Source organism: Mirounga angustirostris, unplaced genomic scaffold (genome assembly GCF_029215605.1).
Source record: "Mirounga angustirostris isolate CCGP_5_RB_7025 unplaced genomic scaffold, mMirAng1.0.hap1 SCAF_12, whole genome shotgun sequence".
Taxonomy (NCBI): domain Eukaryota; kingdom Metazoa; phylum Chordata; class Mammalia; order Carnivora; family Phocidae; genus Mirounga; species Mirounga angustirostris.
The window spans coordinates 64,574,867-64,592,517 of record NW_026991720.1 but is presented as its reverse complement, the minus strand read 5'-3'; the positions used below and the strand labels follow the sequence as shown (position 1 = coordinate 64,592,517).

The window sequence follows — 17,651 nt, the reverse complement described above, 5'->3', positions numbered from 1 at the left end:
GATTATTTTGTTTGTATGTGTGTGTTTGTGTGTGTGTGGACACAGTGGCCTTTGAAGTTCCCTGTGCATAAGTTGTATCTTCCTTGAGCTATGTTGAAGAGCTGTTAGGGCCTGGTGTTCTAGGTGTATGTTCTTTGACTACATCTTGCTCTGGTCAAGGCATGATCCAGAAATATTTATTTACTCAATGTCAGAAGTTTTTATGTAAGTCAAACTCCAGAGCATCATCAACTTTTGATGAAATGATGAGGGGTCCATTCCCTTTGCTAGATTTTATATCTTCTCAGAACATTGTATTTGTTGCACTTCAGGAAGTAGGAGATTCCCAGTCCACAGGACTTTTATGGGAGTATGGAGGGACTGTACTTCCGGGAGCTTAGCCCTCTATCATATTTCTGGGTTGGTTGTCCAGCTTGCTGTCCACTTTGTACCTGGAAAGCTCTGAGCAGTGCCGCCCACACATTATAGCTTGATATGAATGATACCCTAGAAGAATTTTTGTACCTATTTAGGATCTAAATGGCACAGGGATGATATTTCCCTGTAACTAGTTTCTATCATTTCATTTATTTTTTTTTAAAGATTTTATTTATTTATTTGACAGAGAGAGACACAGCGAGAGAGGGAACACAAGCAGGGGGAGTGGGAGAGGGAGAAGCAGGCTTCCTGCTGAGCAGGGAGTCTGATGCGGGGCTCGATCCCAGGACCCTGGGACCATGACCTGAGCAGAAGGCAGACACTTAACAACTGAGCCACCCAGGTGCCCATATCATTTCATTTATATAACGTATTTTTCCTCTATCAGAAGGTTTCCAGATCAAGATCTTAATAATCAGGGTAAATAGGCATATTGTCTCAAAAAATATCAAAGTCGTCATTTCCTCAGGAATTTGAGCTTCTCTTGGATAAGGTGTACTATTATTACTACTCAGTATGTAGATATAGGTTGCTGAAAATAGGGTTGGAAGGCAAGTCAATCCTTCCTCATTTGGTCCATTCTAGATAGGCATGCACTTTAACTTTAAGAAGCTATAAACCTTCATTAGCATCCACATAATAAGCCTTTTTATGGAGAATCACTCATATTAACCTTCAATTCAGAAAGAAAGACCCCAGATCTAACCAGCTATTCTTACATATACAACATTTCTCTTTTCCTCAAAGACATCTGGACTTACTGACAAATTCAAATCTCCTTAAGGGTAATGACAAAAAATGATGCTGAAATGGCTTTATTTCAGCCCAGAAATTGTCTTTCAACATGTTATTTTACATATTTTGTTCATTATATTAACCACATATCCAGAGGTCTTAACACTAGATACTCCTTATATATTTTAAATGGAAGGAATAGGAAGCCTGAGTGGCTCAGTGGGTTAAGCATCTGCCTTCACCTCAGGTCATGATCCTGAGTCCTGGGATTGGCTAGCTGCTCACTGGGGAGTCTGTGTCTGCTTCTGCCCCTCCTTCCTGCACTTGCACTCTCTCTTTCTCTCTCTCTCGCAAAAATAAATAAAAATCTTCTAAAAAAATAGAAGGAATATAAAATACTAACACAAGAAGCAACTTTTGCAATGCAAACCTGGGTAATCCATAATTACACTTTGAGAGAATGGGTTAAGTGGGGCTAAGTGGAATAATTACTCTCAATTTCTCATCAATATTAATGTGTTTATGTGTCAAAATTTACAAGTTTATACAGTAAGCATGAAGGAAGGGACAATATTTTCACAGGATGAAAAAGTGTACTTCTCAGGAGTAGAAACAGTAGTTCATGGCTCTTCATAAGGCATGTTTTTTCCTCTGCAGCTAAAGAACCAAGAACATTTTAAATACAATTTTTATAAGAGTACCTACAGGAAAGGAATCAAAGGGAAAGCTAATGATGATGGTTATACAAACTTGTGAAGAGCCCAGTTATCCATGACTCAGAACAGTCTCCAGTACAGTAATGTAGGGAATAGTTAGAACCCTACGTTAGAAGTCAGCCATCCTCCATGGGAGCATGAGAACTCATGGGGTAACATACCTAAAATTCTTAGCCATTTGAGGATTCTTCACACTGATAGAAACACCATATTTTCTAGTTTTTGAGGATGACATGGAATATTCAATTTGGTCAGAATGCCTTCTCTTAAAGTTACTATGTTAAAGATAAATTATTGCCCACATTTGCCAATACTAAATCATAACATAATCAGCTTGCTCACTTATCACCACCTACTGCTAAAGATGACCACAGAGCTGTTATAACTATGCTGATTTCCATCTCCGTTTGTTTGGATCATTTGAGCAGATGTAATGTCTCCTGTGAGAACCAGGAATAGAATAGCTGTGTGCATTCTGAAAGCCTTGTTTTCCTTTTCTTGAGGATTTCATAACCTAGCCAAGCATAATAGCTCTCACATGTTGAACTCCTACTATTTCCCATATTTTTATGTGTACTATGTATGAAATGTACTTTATTTTCATGAAAACCCAATGAGTGAGGTATCATCTAATTAGAGAAAATGTGGTCCTAAGGGATCACTAGTGATAAAGTAGCCTTCAATCTCTGACTGCAAAGCCCATTTTCTTAGTTTCTATGCACTACAACCTCCCAGCACCTACTGTGTTAAAGGAGAGGCACAAAGTTCCTTCTCTGCTTTTCCATTGTTAATGCAGCACTGTTGCTCCTGGAGCACTGCTTTGCAGCAGAAGGAAATGATGTATTTTTGATGTATTAAAACACTAACCCATCTTCTCCAGCTTATCATATATAATACAAGCACTCCAGGTATTGTCAATGTCAAGTGCAGACTCAAAACTTGTAAGAGAGAAATCTCTGAGGGCCACCCCCCATCTTGATTGTGACTAAAGAACAATGACCTTCACTGTTGAAATAGGTGTATGTAAGAATATAAACCACACAGGTAATGTATGGAGTGATTACTCTATGCAAAGTACTCCCTTCCCCAAGGTACAAAATGTCATAGTATAGAAGAACATCCCTCAAAGAGTTAATAGTCCTCTTAGGAAAACTTGATAAAAAAGAGCCCCACATGTCTAGAAATATCCGCATATTTTTCTCTAAACTAGCTAAGAAAGGGGCTGGAGAAGGCCTTGGGCACATGTAGCCCCCTTGTGAAATTTTATAATGCCTGAAATAAAGAAAATTCAATTTTTTTTGGAGAGAAAAAAAATTAAGCAGAACAAAATGAATTAAAGGAAAATTATTATTATTAATTATTATTATTATTATTATTATTATTATTTTGAATATTCTACCCAGTGTAAGCCTATGGTAAAGACATTTTTTAGGCATGGACAACTTAGTGTATCCCCTATGAACTCTTTCTGAAAGAATCACACAAATCCATACATCAATGAAGATTAAAATTCAGCCCAAAAGAGGAGAGAGTGAGGTATCTGCAACAACAATGGCAGAAAAAGTAGTAGAATCAAGGTTAAAAAACAACTGGAGGTAACCTGGCCATGAAACAATGTAATGATTAAGGATCTATCACAAAAGGTAAACAAAAAATGGAAGTCTGGTCCCTCCATGTTATAAAATTTTATATTCTCCTTTAATAAAGTTGATACACCTGGATGTACTAAGAGGTATGCATCTCTAAGATATTTTATTGATAGGGAAATATACAATGTAATTCATAAAATATGACACTATATATATAATATTTATATGTGAAAACTAAGATATTTAGAAGCAATATACACCAAAATTTTGACAAGTTTTACCTCTGGAGAGAGGGGTGAGATTGTAAGAGAGCAGGGGTTGATGATGAAGACAGGCTTTTACTGTCTACTTCATAAATTCTATAACATTTGAATGTTCTGATAAACATATATTAACGTAGAATTGCATGATTAAAATAATTTTAAAAAAGTAAAGGACACAGCCTGTGTAGTAACTAGGGGGTAGGTCTTTCACTTAACAGCAATGATCTGGTCAAGCTCTTTTTGAGTTTCTGTATCCCCGTGTGTAAGCTAAAGATAACAATATTGTCTTTAAAGTGTGTGTGTGTGTAAGTGTGAGTGAATGTGTGTAGTTAATTAATTAATTAATTAATTAATTAATTAATTTTAGAGAGAGAGAGAGGCGGGGCTCGATCTCATGACCGTTAGATCATGTCCTGAGCCAAAATCAAGAGTCTGATGCTTAACCAACTGAGCCATCCAGGCGCCCCTGTGTGTAGTTTAAATTAAATACAATGTCATACATCAAATACTAATTACCATGACTGGAATATGGTATGCCCTTATCCAATAGAAGTTAATAGTATGCAACATATATTCAACATAGCAAATCACAAAATTGTCAAAATGAAGTAATCATAGATCAAGACCATTTTGTTGATTAGTTATTCACCGTTGAAAGATATTGCTTAAGCATCAAGTTGTTTAAAATTTTTGGCTTAAGTATTCATACAGTTGATGAAATAAATACATAATTTTCAAAGTAATCTTGAAATTATTTATATTGAATAGTAATAGATCGACAGTAAAATGTGCAGGTTAGTGGAAATTAAAAGGCATCTTATTGCTCTTTTATGAAAAGAGGTTTTATAAAAACTTCTGGAGACACCTCTCATAGGATACAGTATATGTAAAGGAGTGAAATGTTTATATACTGTCTCATAAGGCCAGGAGAATAATTGAGGGGGCAGTATAGTTGAGGAGTGGTTTGTTTTCTAAAAGTGGTATCTTTCAACAATATCTTAAATGATACTGTATTGACATCATGATTGTAAGCCTATAATGAAAAGATTAGAGGAAGCGATGTGAAAGTGTGGTCCTAAAGTATACAGAGAAGGAGCTAGATCGAAGTGTGGCTGCTCTTACATGCTTACATTCCACCATCCAATGGCAGTCTTTTCTCCTTAGTTCCATACACATGTCCTGCCCCAGGCAATCTCTCTTCATGTTAAACCCAAGCTCTGTCTTTGTTTATGGTTGAAGGAAATGACCCTTCTCTTTGTACCTATTTTTGGATGTTCTTAAATACACGTGTACTTTAAATTGCATCCATCTAATCATGTTAAGAATCTTTATGATCCTCAGTGTCTCTAAAACAATGAGACAGACAACACATAGAATTTGTGGAAATGGTATCATTGGACTGGCAAGCCAGCTTCTTTGGAACGGGTGTGGTGACTTTTGACATGGAGAATTATATTCAGTCAGAAAGTGTATTTGGTGTTTTCACTGATACAGAATAGATTATTTGTAGAAGAAGTTTCACAATGCTTTGCCTTTTTTGGAATTGGGTTCAGTAGATGTTGTCAGCTTTTTCTTTTGTACTCATCTTTATGCCATAGTCTTTACTTTTGTTATCACTCAGATATACTGACATCAAAGAATCTTTAGGTGACTTTGAAAAAGAAACTCTTTTATTATGTTTGTAACATCAATAGTAGAAGGTGTTCTGGATGTAAGGTTTCTTTTTAATGATTTTTTTTATTCAGTAGGGCTCAAAATCTTTCAATTTTATATGTATATTTATGTGTTTCAAAATTGAAAATTCTTAAGATGTAAAGCAATATGAGAGAATGAGTCACCAGTGATTCCTGACTGCAGCTGGGAGCAGATCGATTAAGCTAGTTGCTCTTTCTCATCTTGGCATCATCTCTTCACCACTACTAAAACTAGCTTCAGTAAGGTCATTAGTAGTGGATTCAAAGGAATTTTTTTTTTTTAATTTCCTGTTCCCGTAACTGTACCTGGCACAACAGCGTATGCTCAGTGTTTGTTGAAAAGAAAAGGCCTGAAGTTGGCTCTACCTTCTAAGAACATGGTTAATTCTAAAGCATGTAGCTATTAATATCAAGAAGTTTTTAGTAGTGGATTCAAAAGTCAAGGGGCTTCTTTCCAGGTGTTTATACTATTCAACGTTTACTTGGAATTTGTTTTTGTTTTTTTTTTAAGATTTTATTTATTTATTCATGAGAGACAGAGAGAGAGAGAAGCAGAGGCAGAGGGAGAAGCAGGCTTCCCGCGGAGCAGGGAGCCTGATGCGGGACTCGATCCCAGGACCCCGGGATCATGACCTGAGCAGAAGGCAGACACTCAACTGACTGAGCCACCCAGGCGTCCCTGTTTCCTTGGAATTTGAATCTGCCTATGCCTGCCTTTCCTCTCCCCAACTTTTCTTTGTTTCTACAATAATATTTTCTTTCTAATATTCTCCTTTGTTTCTACCTATCCTGGCTCCTCTTCTGCTTGTCCTCAAAGCACTGGTATTAGATATTGTTACCAACCTTCTTCTGTGTCACCATGTTCTATCTGAACAATACATTTCCTTCCTACTACAAAATCAACATCACTATCCCTCTCATTTCTGCAGACATTCAGACCCATGTTACCAACTTTCTTTGGATAGCATCACTGGAATGATTTGCAGGCACTTCAACCTCCAATTTTCCTCTGAGATTTAATTATATTTTCCAGCTAACTTGTTACTTCTGTATTCCCTGCAGATGCCAGGAAACTCATTAATTCAACTTTTCATATTCCTGCTTAGTTAAAAAGTCATCAAGCTGAGGTAATCCTACCTCTGAACTATCTCATATCCATTTTTCTTTCTCTTTTTCTCTGCCATTGCCTTGGTGAAGTCTCATTTTTACTTTCTCAAATGAAGTATCACAATTAGTTATGTAATGAATCATTCTACTAGTCATTCTTCCTTCAAGGTCTCTCCCTACCAATTCATCCTTCAATGTCTACTCAGTGATTTTTCTAGAGCCAGAATAACCTAATTAAAAGCAGAATAAATAAACAAAAGCAAAACAGACACAAACAAACAAAAACAAAAGCAAAACAGAACAAAATTTAGTGATTCCCCACTACCTATAAGTTTAAGTTCAAATGCCTTAGTAGGAACATCACAATTTGACCCTAGCCCACCTTCTTCAATTTCTACCCCCTTCTTACAACTTCTCCTTTTCCTCCTTTTCAATGCTCTCTGAGGCTCAGCAGTAAGGAGCTATTTTCCATTCTTGTATTTAACATGCCCCTTCTCAGCTCTGTGCTTTATACAGTATATTCCTTATGCTTGGATCTCCTTTAGCCTCTTCTCTCTCTGTTGAACTCCTAAGTGTCTTTTATCTCCCAGATCCGAGGATTATTTCTACTGTTACATCTTCTCTACCTTTCAACTTTGATTCTGACTACTAGAATGTTGTACATAGTGTTAGTCACATCACATTGTTACTTGCTTAATTGATTTCCCCATTAGACTGTGAACTTCTTGAGGGCAAGGACCATGTCTTATTAGCTTTGTATTCCTATTATTTAACTCAATATTAGCAGAGTCTCACTATATTTATTGAACTAAAAACCAAAATAAGTCAGGATTACTTATGCTCAACAGGTCTGGGAATTTTCCTAAGGACCCTTCTTGGGTTTTCATGATTGATAATCTTTTAGACATTGCCCTGCTTCTCTCCTAATCTAAATGAAAGGAAAGGGGAGGGGAAGAGAGAAATAAGAATATTCAAGACTGTGTTGTTGACAATTACAGCTAAACCTACTTTGATTCTGTACTCAAACTGAGATGTTCTGGAGAGGTTTCTTGACAGCACCACTGCAAGGCTTTCACATTACAAATAAATGCTTTGCATTTGGTAGTTGAGCAGTTTAATGGCTGAACTTGTGCTCATTCTTTGTTAACTTGAGTTTTACTATCTACTCAGCTTGCCATATTCTTTGGTTGTCACACCAGAACTTTTAAAAGAATGTGCTTTCTTTTTAAATTGTTAGCTTCACGGTTTGGTTATGTAAAAGGGAAATTTTCTTATAAAAATATTTTTTTGGTTTCATATCCTATTATTATTCACTTACAAAAGTATTATCCAGTGAGATTCGGAGGTTAAAATATTTGAGGATGTTAATAGTAATAATAATGTTGAACACTCACCATGGCCCAGGCACTGCTCTTAGTGCTTTAAATAGAGTGTCCTGCTTGATTCACAAAACAGCTCTATGAAGGAGGTAGGCATTCTTCTCCTGTTTTCTAGAAGAGAAATACATAAGTGTAAACAAGTTGAGCCACTTACCTATATCATATAGCTGTTACAGATCACGGCCTAGATTGGGATTCAGGCCATCTAGCTCCAGAACTCACACTCATAGTCACTACAGATGTGGAGAGTATCATTTAGAACTAAGTATCTGTTCTACCCAAAATTCAGAGGTTTATTTGCCTGTCAGTCTTAGCATCTTTATTGAATAGATTGGCTCTTTAAAATCCTATCTCCTACTTCTACATTTTTTTCCTTTCACTTCTCATATGCTGCTGGTGGATTGCACTCTAATTCCCTTTTACTTCCTTCTTTTGGGACAATTCATTACTGCTTCATGAGCCAGTGCACCATGGATGCGTCTCATTACAGCCCCTCTCCTAATCAATTGTGTTGATGCTGAGATACAAGTACCGAAACCAAATATGTGCCTGTATTTATTTTTCTTGTCATGCAAAGAATAGGAAACTACTTATGTAATTCCAGGTAAAAATTGAGAATAGGATATGCATTTATTTCTTGTAATTCTTTTTTTTTTAAAGATTTTATTTATTTATTTGACAGAGAGAGACACAGTGAGAGAGGGAACACAAGCAGGGGGAATGGGAGAGGGAGAAGCAGGCTTCCCGCCGAGCAGGGAGCCCGATGCGGGGCTCGATCCCAGGACCCTGGGATCATGACCTGAGCCGAAGGCAGACGGTTAACGACTGAGCCACCCAGGTGCCCCTCTTGTAATTCTTTTGTACTAAGCATAAATATAGAGGCTGTGTTAAGGACAACATTTATATAGTCAGGCAAGTGGAGATTTGGATGTTTGACCAATCAATTAGATTTCATCAAGACAAAATAAAATAAATACACAAAAAATAAACTCCGAAGCTAAAAGAGCTGTACTACTCTTATAAATTGTTTGTTTTAAATTTTATACTATAGCTACTGTTATAGAAAAAGTTATTTTGAAATGCACTTCTTTCAGTGAATTAGTAGAACTGTAGTTGTTTTTGTTTTGTAAATTATAATGATATAATATTAACTATGGAAGTACTAAGGATTATACTTTTCATATTAGAGTAAAAATTGTTCCATAGAGGACTGACTTTATTATCAGGCAGAGAGGATAGATAGGAAATTTCATGCTTTTCCCTTAAGAAAGCTCATACATTTCTATGCATCATCCCCCTCCCCAAAGGGTATTTCCTTCTCAGTCTCATCCCGTTAAGACTTAATATATAGTCCTTGTTAAAAAACAAATTGAATTTTGATAAGGCAGCCACTTTGCTGTTACTGCTCACATACTGCTTGAGTGTGATCCATTTCTGGAATGTTTTGGAATGAAAGGAATTTGCAAACAGGAAACAGTTTGGGTGCAGGGGGAAAAGAGGAGAGACCAATTTGAGGGTTGAGGACAACTGAAAGGGAATTACCTAGCACTAAAAGAAAGATGGGTATTAAAGAGGGTACGTGATATGACGAGCACTGGGTGTTATACTCAACTAATGAATCATTGAACGTTATATCAAAAACTAATGATGTAGTTATATCCTGGCCAATTGAATTTAAATTAAAAAAAAAAAAAGTCGGCAGCAAACACAACCTTCTTTCAATTCCCTATATTTGCCCCAAGTTTGTTCATTTTGGTTGGGTATTGATATGTTTAAGAGTTTAGAGATTTTGTGCAGGAGGGTGATCTTTACTTCCGTTAGATGTGGCACCTCCACCACAATCCATGCATTATTTCTGCACCTCATCCCATCCGTAGGGTCTGATTCTCCATTGGTCAGTGTTTGTCTCTCCTCTATTAACCTCTGTGCACAATGGCCTTCTGGATCTTTCTATAAGGGCATCACAATTGCCTTGAGGATCACAGTGGTTGCAACTGGACCCAGGCTAGTAGTTTGAAATGGTGACAGAGCTTTTGTGTTAGCCCACCCAATATCATAGTCTTGGTTTTTCATGGTGCAGTCATGAGGTATAAATCCATTTTCATGGATGAGAGGCAATGAGTTCATGTGGGACTAAACTTGCAGGGTTTCTTAAGCTCAGCATTACTGGGAAGAGACCAGCTTCAGCTGGTAGTTTTTCCCAGGTGGGAATGGCTTCATACCACTCATACTGTCTCAATTTGAACTGGGTAGAGATAAGACCATTTGCCAGCTGGCAGTGGGAAAGCTCATTGATCCTGAGGAATTTGTGAAAAGACAACATTACAGATCTAAGTGACTTTGTTCTAGCTTAGATTACCAAGGCCTCTTGCATGTATATCCCTGGGGAAACACATCCCATGTAGGTTCTGAGTACTTGGCTATGTAATCAAGAGCAAAGCTACCCTCAAAACAGATCTCCATATGTACCACTTGGTGACCTCCTTTCTCTAGTTGTCTTCACATAGCAGCTTGGGATTTATAAAAATAGCTGAATTTAATTGAACCATTTCCATGTCTGAGCTACCTTATGAGGGAGGCACCATTGTTACCCTCACTTTGCAGATGTAGGAAACTGAGGTAGAGGGATGTTAAATGACTTGACCAAGGGCACACAGCTTGGCAGTGGCAGAGCTTAGCATAGATTCCAGGGAGACTGGCTCTAACGTTTATGCCCTTACTCCCTAGGGATTGGGATAGAGTCCTTTTAGCACAAGTGATGGAGTAAAAGGCTACTCTCAGGCCAGAGTTGTACCTTAGGCCTTCCTGCCTAAGTCTATAGACAGACCTCTAGAATGCAGTTCTAATGCCTAGTAGACCTGAATTAAAAAGCTTTCCAGCAATGGCCTCTTATTTTGAGAGCAGTTCGGAAGGGGACTGGAGGCTCCAAACGAAGCTGCTGAGTGGTAGTCAGACTCATGTCTGAGATAGGACTGAAGATGGAGGTTTATTGTGAAACTTGGCTTTTTTTTTTTTTATTTTAATTTTTTTTTAAGATTTTATTTATTTGCAAGAGAGAGAATGAGAGACAGAGAGCATGAGAGGGAGGAGGGTCAGAGGGAGAAGCAGACTCCCCGCCGAGCAGGGAGCCCGATGTGGGACTCGATCCCGGGACTCCAGGATCATGACCCGAGCCGAAGGCAGTCGCTTAACCAACTGAGCCACCCAGGCGCCCCTGAAACTTGGCTTCTTAATGGGCAGTGTGGGACTCTCTTTGGCAGACTTACCCTATAGGCAGTCAGTCTACATCTTAAAAGGTTTTTTTTTTTTTTGTATTGGCTGTTTTAATTCCTGTGGGTTCTTGGCTGTCTTCCCTACTGTCCTTGAGGCCTCCCTGTCAGGATCAGAGGTCACTGCTTTAACTTTAGGCTAATGAGTGCATTGTAGATACTCATTTCTTTCTTTTATTTCTTCTATACTAAGGCATAGATATAGGAGCTGTGCTAAGGACATGCTTGTTTAATTTGGCAAGTACAGATTTGGATGTTTGGTCAGTAAGTTAGATTTAGGGTTCCTCTGAATCCCTGGTCTAGTTGGGGATCTAAATCTTCCCAAAGAGACAAGACCAGGGTCCCAGGAGGATGGTTTCTTAATGTGACTCTCACATTCCAACCTGAAGTGACCTCTCTGTCATTGACCATGTGTTGTTTGTTTCTCTAGATTGTCAGTTATCTCTAAGATGTTGTGTATTAGATGTTTTCATTTATGTCCCTTTTCCTAGACAACATTTTAAGCCCCTTAAGGCAAAAACATTATGTCTTTTTTTTAAATTTTATTATGTTATGTTAATCACCATACATTACATCATTAGTTTTTGATGTAGTGCTGCATGATTCGTTGTTTGCGTATAACACCCAGTGCTCCATGCAGAACATGCCCTCTTTAATACCCATCACCAGGCTCACCCATCCCCCCATCCCCTCCCCTCTAGAACCCTCAGTTTGTTTCTCAGAGTCCATAGTCTCTCATGGTTCGTCTCCCCCTCCAATTTCCCCCCCTTCATTTTACCCTTCCTACTATCTTCTTTTTTTTAACATGCAATGTATTATTGAAAAACATTATGTCTTATACAATATGTTCCATGATAATAATAGATGATAATAAACATGTTTTGTTTTGACCAGTTAAAATATATTAGAGTGTCTTTGCAGAACTGACTTTTCTTTTTTTTTCTTTTTTTTATTATTATTATTTTTTAAAGATTTTATTTATTTATTTAACAGAGAGAGACACAGCAAGAGAGGGAATACAAGCAGTGGGAGTGGGAGAGGGAGAAGCAGGCTTCCTGCTGAGCAGGGAGCCTGATGCAGGGCTCGATCCCAGGACCTGGAATCATGACCTGAGCCGAAGGCAGACGCTTAACGACTGAGCCACCCAGGCGCCCAGAACTGACTTTTCTAATAGGACTGTGGCACAAATTACCAAAAGTCTTTAGGATGTTGGTTGACGTATTTCTGAGAATCATACAGTTTTAAAGCTTATGGTAATTTTGAAGTAGAAAAATAACAATGATTTGTAAAATTTTTATTTTAAAAGTGTTTGGATTTGGGGTGCCTGGGTGGCTCAGATGGTTAAGCGTCTGCCTTCGGCTAAGGTCATGATCCCAGAGTCCTGGGATCGAGCCCCACATTGGGCTCCTGGCTCAGCGAGGAGCCTGCTTCTCCCTCTCCCTCTGCCTCTCTCCCTGCTCATGCCTTCTCTCCTTCTCTCTGTATCTCTGTGTCTCAAATGAATAAATAAAATCTTTAAAAAAAAAAAGTGGATTTTGGTGCTAAGAAATAATTACTTTAGTTTGATTTCTGTTTGAATTCAGTTTGCTTTACTCATGTTAGGTGGTCTTTTCCTTGTCAAAGTCAATATTTTTATATAGTCTTTCAGTCATGTTTAATGGTTTTTATCCACCTACACCTCCTCTCTCCCATCTCATATAAAAATGGAAGTGGTATTTTATCATGTCTTAACAAATAAATATCAGCCAGATGCTAAAGGTAATTTAAGTGAAGTGTCCTCATTTAATTCTGAGCCTCTGAGAAAGGGCTTGGATCTGTGTGTTGGGTGTTCTCAGATACGGAGATGTAAACATAATTTTTCTGTTCCATTTTCAGGTCACATGTGCCAATTTAACAAATGGTGGAAAGTCAGAACTTCTAAAATCAGGAAGCAGCAAATCCACACTAAAGCACATATGGACAGAAAGCAGCAAAGACTTGTCTATCAGCCGACTCCTGTCACAGACTTTTCGTGGCAAAGAAAATGATACAGATTTAGACCTGCGATATGATACCCCAGAACCTTATTCTGAGCAAGACCTTTGGGACTGGCTGAGGAACTCCACAGACCTCCAAGAGCCTCGGCCCAGGGCCAAGCGAAGGCCCATTGTTAAGACGGGCAAGTTTAAGAAAATGTTTGGATGGGGTGATTTTCATTCCAACATCAAAACAGTGAAGCTAAACCTGTTGATAACTGGGAAAATTGTAGATCACGGCAATGGGACATTTAGTGTTTATTTCAGGCATAATTCCACCGGTCAAGGGAATGTATCTGTCAGCTTGGTGCCCCCTACAAAAATAGTGGAATTCGACTTGGCACAACAAACCGTGATTGATGCCAAAGATTCCAAGTCCTTTAACTGTCGCATTGAATATGAAAAGGTTGACAAGGCTACCAAGAACACACTCTGCAACTATGATCCTTCAAAAACCTGTTACCAGGAGCAGACCCAGAGTCATGTATCCTGGCTCTGCTCCAAGCCCTTTAAGGTGATCTGTATTTACATTTCCTTTTATAGTACAGATTATAAACTAGTACAGAAAGTGTGCCCCGACTACAACTACCACAGCGACACACCTTACTTCCCCTCCGGATGAGGATGGACATGGGTGAGACTGAAGCCTGAGGAATTAAAGGTCATATGACAGGGCTGTTACCTCACAGAAGAAGGTCACATCTGTTGCCTGGAATGTGTCTACACTGCTGCTCTTGTCAACTGGCTGCAAATGTGCCAGTGGAAATCAATCTGATGTAATTTCTGCCCAGTCAGCTTCATCTCTCAGCATAGTTGTAAATCACCACAGATTTTAAAGGCACACTTGAAGACATGCTCTCACACATAGATGTACACAAACACATATTCTTATACATTTCAGCTTGCATCTGTCACGGTTCCTGTCAAGAGGGCTTTCATTGTCTGACTCATAATGGTTTAGGATAAACTTTCATCAAGCAAAAGGATTAACTAGACAGTGAATGGTTTCTAACACTTGCTGTTATGGAAATCTCTTTTAAAGTCTTGAGTACATGCTAATCAATAATCCCCATTCATGCATTCCTACTGCTTGGAGTAGCTGTACTGGTAAATACTACTGTAGGAGTATATGCTTGTTAAAATGGAAAAAAAAATGTGTCTTTAGAGCTCAGTATGCTTTATTTTATGAACACAACAAAGTGTAGTAAATTTTTTCCAGCATATAGTAGGCACATTCAAGGTAATATAAGATGGCTCTTTTTTTCTATGGAGGGAGCCTGTTTTCAGTAAAGATGAGCAAACATTTGGAATTTACATGTGGGCAGACATTGGATTACAGCTTTCATCACCAGTCATTGGACTTTTGCAAAGTGAGACCAGCTAAGGCTGCTTAAAACAAGTTCTGATCATTATATAAGAAGGGAAATGCCTGACAGACACCATGTAAGTTATAAGTGTCTGTCTTATCTTTACTACACATATTGTAACAAATTCAATATCCTAGTCTTCATTTGTATGAATGGTTTGTATTGTACATAGTTTAACCCAGTGTTATTTGAGCTGCTTATTAATATTAACTTGTATTTGTCTCTGCTTGTTATTGGTTAAAAAAGAAAAAAAAAAGGATATGAGGAATCCATTTTATCAATGTAGCTGTGACCTCCATTAAAAAGACAAACTTAATGTACAAAGCATTTATTCAGCTCAAGTATTGTTGAAAGCTATACATATACAACATTACAGTCTGTCTGTATTTAGATATTTTATTTCTGGACAAAATGAAATGTACATAAAAATAAAATGCTTAAAGTTGAGTTTCAATATGTGCTTGTGTAAGATGGTGATTTAAGTGGTTCTGACAAGAAGAATGTGCTGGAATACAGTAATGGTTTTGCATCTCATGTCTCTAAATTTGTACAGAACTATCTAAATTGCTATTAGTTGCTCAGTCAAAACAACTTAGGAGTTTCAGTCTCAAGCCTGGGAAGCAGTTGTGGCATACGGCATTGCACACATTTTTGGTTTACTGTTGTGCTAGTGATTCACGAATACCAAAAATCAATGAGCAGAAGAGACAATTGAGGTCTCCTAAATATTATAGCTATTTTTTTTTTCCTGTGTAGAGTCTATTTAGCAGGGAGACCGAGAAGAAGGTAATTTTTTGTGGCTGACTTTCTCTGATTTACTGTAATCACTCAACCGAGAAAATTACAGTAGCAGTGAAGGGCTTTGGTGTCTAATATACTTACACCAAATGGGATCGACTTACCTATATAGCATTGTTTATGGACAGTAAGCTTTCTTTTAAAACATAATTACTGTATGTAATCCCAGCAAAATAAACAGAAGAAGAAATATGCAAGATAACCCATTTTTAGAGTCACAAGTGGGTATTGAGATAGAGTCTCAAAGGTTAACCAAAGAAGCCAGATTAAAACACTAACCCGTTCTCATCTTCCCTTCATGCTGCATAGGGATAAGTATGTTTTCATACAGAAAATAATCGAAGTACTACAGGGAACATAAGACCACAGAGTTCTAAAGTGAAAACTCAGCAACTGATTTGACTAAAGAGAGCCTTCAACTGCAAATCAAAGACACATCGTTCTGTTAAATGTCCATCTCTCAAAATTCTCCAATATATCTAGACAACCATTTCTATCAATGTATTAATTAATTTGCCATGGAATTTAGAAGCTAATGTTGGAACAGACTCTCTCTGGCACAACAGGCAATAAATGCTTCATGAGTTCCAGCTGTGGGATGTATTTGCTACAGATAAATCTTATTATTCTGGGATTTATTTATCAAAATGATCACTTAGAAGTTAGCTGTGCTTAGCAAAAAGGAGAATAAATGAGAAGGGGAAAATCATTTAAAAAAAATTTTTAGGACCATTTGATTAGTGGATCATGACTCCCATTATGTGGTCTGATCTGTCCTTTTTTATTTTATTATTTTATTTTTTTAAGATTTTATTTATTTATTTGACAGAGAGAGAGAGCGCAAGCCAGGGGAGCAGCAGGCAGAGGGAGAGAGAGAGGGAGAAGAAGACTCCCCTTTGAGCAGGGAGCCCATGTGGGGCTCGACCTCAGGACCCTGGGATCATGACCTGAGCCGAAGGCAGTTGCTTACCCGACTGAGCCACCCAGGTGCCCCTAATCTCCTTTTTTAATTCAAAATTCAAGATGAGATAAAAATACATTTCAGTCTCCACCCATCTGCCCTGCTTTCTAACCTCCCCATGAAATGTTTTATAAACATACAGACCATAGCTAACAAACATCCAATGAATTTGAATTATTTTTCTGTAGTTTTTCTTTAAAAGAAAAGAAAATGTAGCGAACTTCCAACAAGAATTTCAATTTTTTTAAATCCAAACCTTCAGAAATCCAACCTTCCAATTCCAACCTCCAAACTCTTTTTTCTGGCCCTGTACACACTTATCCAAATTGCTACATCATCAACACCTCCATCTGTAATATAGAAAAGTCATGATGATGTAGGACTTTGTATCCAATATACTCTTCCTGTTCTGGACAAGGATCATGATGAATATGAAGATTCTAAGGTTTAGATTAAAACTTTTATTAGACCAACTTGTTGATTTAACAAACTAGTTAGTTTTTAATTATGCTAGAAATCTATTTGTTATTTGGAGAAATTAAATTTTAAGTTGCCCTAAGAAAATCACCTTTTCTAGAATCTTAAATACTATTTCACCCCTTTGCTAAGATACAGAAAAAAACAAAAACAAAAACAAACCTGCAAGGGGGAAATAGATAGCACTTGATGCAAACATGGGTTTGTTGTTAGCTGTTGTTCTTTTCAGAAACATTTTAGTAAAATTGAAATTATTATGAAGAAATATTGCAGGCTCTTGCCTCATGGAAGAAAAATGATACGAGTTACTGGTTTATCTACTTATGATAAAAATAATGCATTGTCATGGCATGGTTTCAGTCGGGCATTTTTGAGTCCCTGGCTCTTGTTAGAATTTCTCCGCATGAGTAGAAGGGGTATAACTGTTAATAGAATAGTATTAAAGTTCTGGAAGTAATTATTCTGCAAGTAATTGAGATACTTGTTAAGTTTAAAACTGCGGACTGGGAATCTTCATGTTCCTACATTTCAGCAATAAACTGTAAGCCATATTTTTGCACAGAATAGATTAAAAGAAATCATGAGAAGCCTGAGAAAGTGTTCTGTCTTTTCCCTTTTCCCCACTGTTTTACATGTAAGAAACAGCTTAACCAATATAAACAGCTCTTTGGAAAAGCAATTTGCATCTCCATCATCAACTTTGAATGCGAAGTTTTAGCCTGAAGCAAATTCAAATGGCTGGGTTTATAAGCCTTTGAAAAATTTGGCTGCTGTACCAGTTTCAGATATTTATTGATATTTATTCAATTATCAATCTATTTACCTATTTATATTTATTATTTATCTTTACATTTTTATTTAAAT

At 37.5% G+C, this 17,651-nt stretch overlaps 1 protein-coding gene across 1 annotated transcript in view; it reads left to right on the top strand.

Moving 5' to 3' along the window:
• The window catches only part of NXPH1 (neurexophilin 1), a 299,625-nt gene extending 284,818 nt beyond the window's left edge, over positions 1-14,807 (top strand). The window contains exon 3 of the mRNA XM_045865138.1: positions 13,045-14,807. Coding sequence (XP_045721094.1) covers positions 13,045-13,806 — 762 coding nt within the window. The 3' untranslated portion in view covers positions 13,807-14,807. The remainder of the gene's footprint in view (positions 1-13,044) is intronic.
• Positions 14,808-17,651: the final 2,844 nt, after the last annotated feature.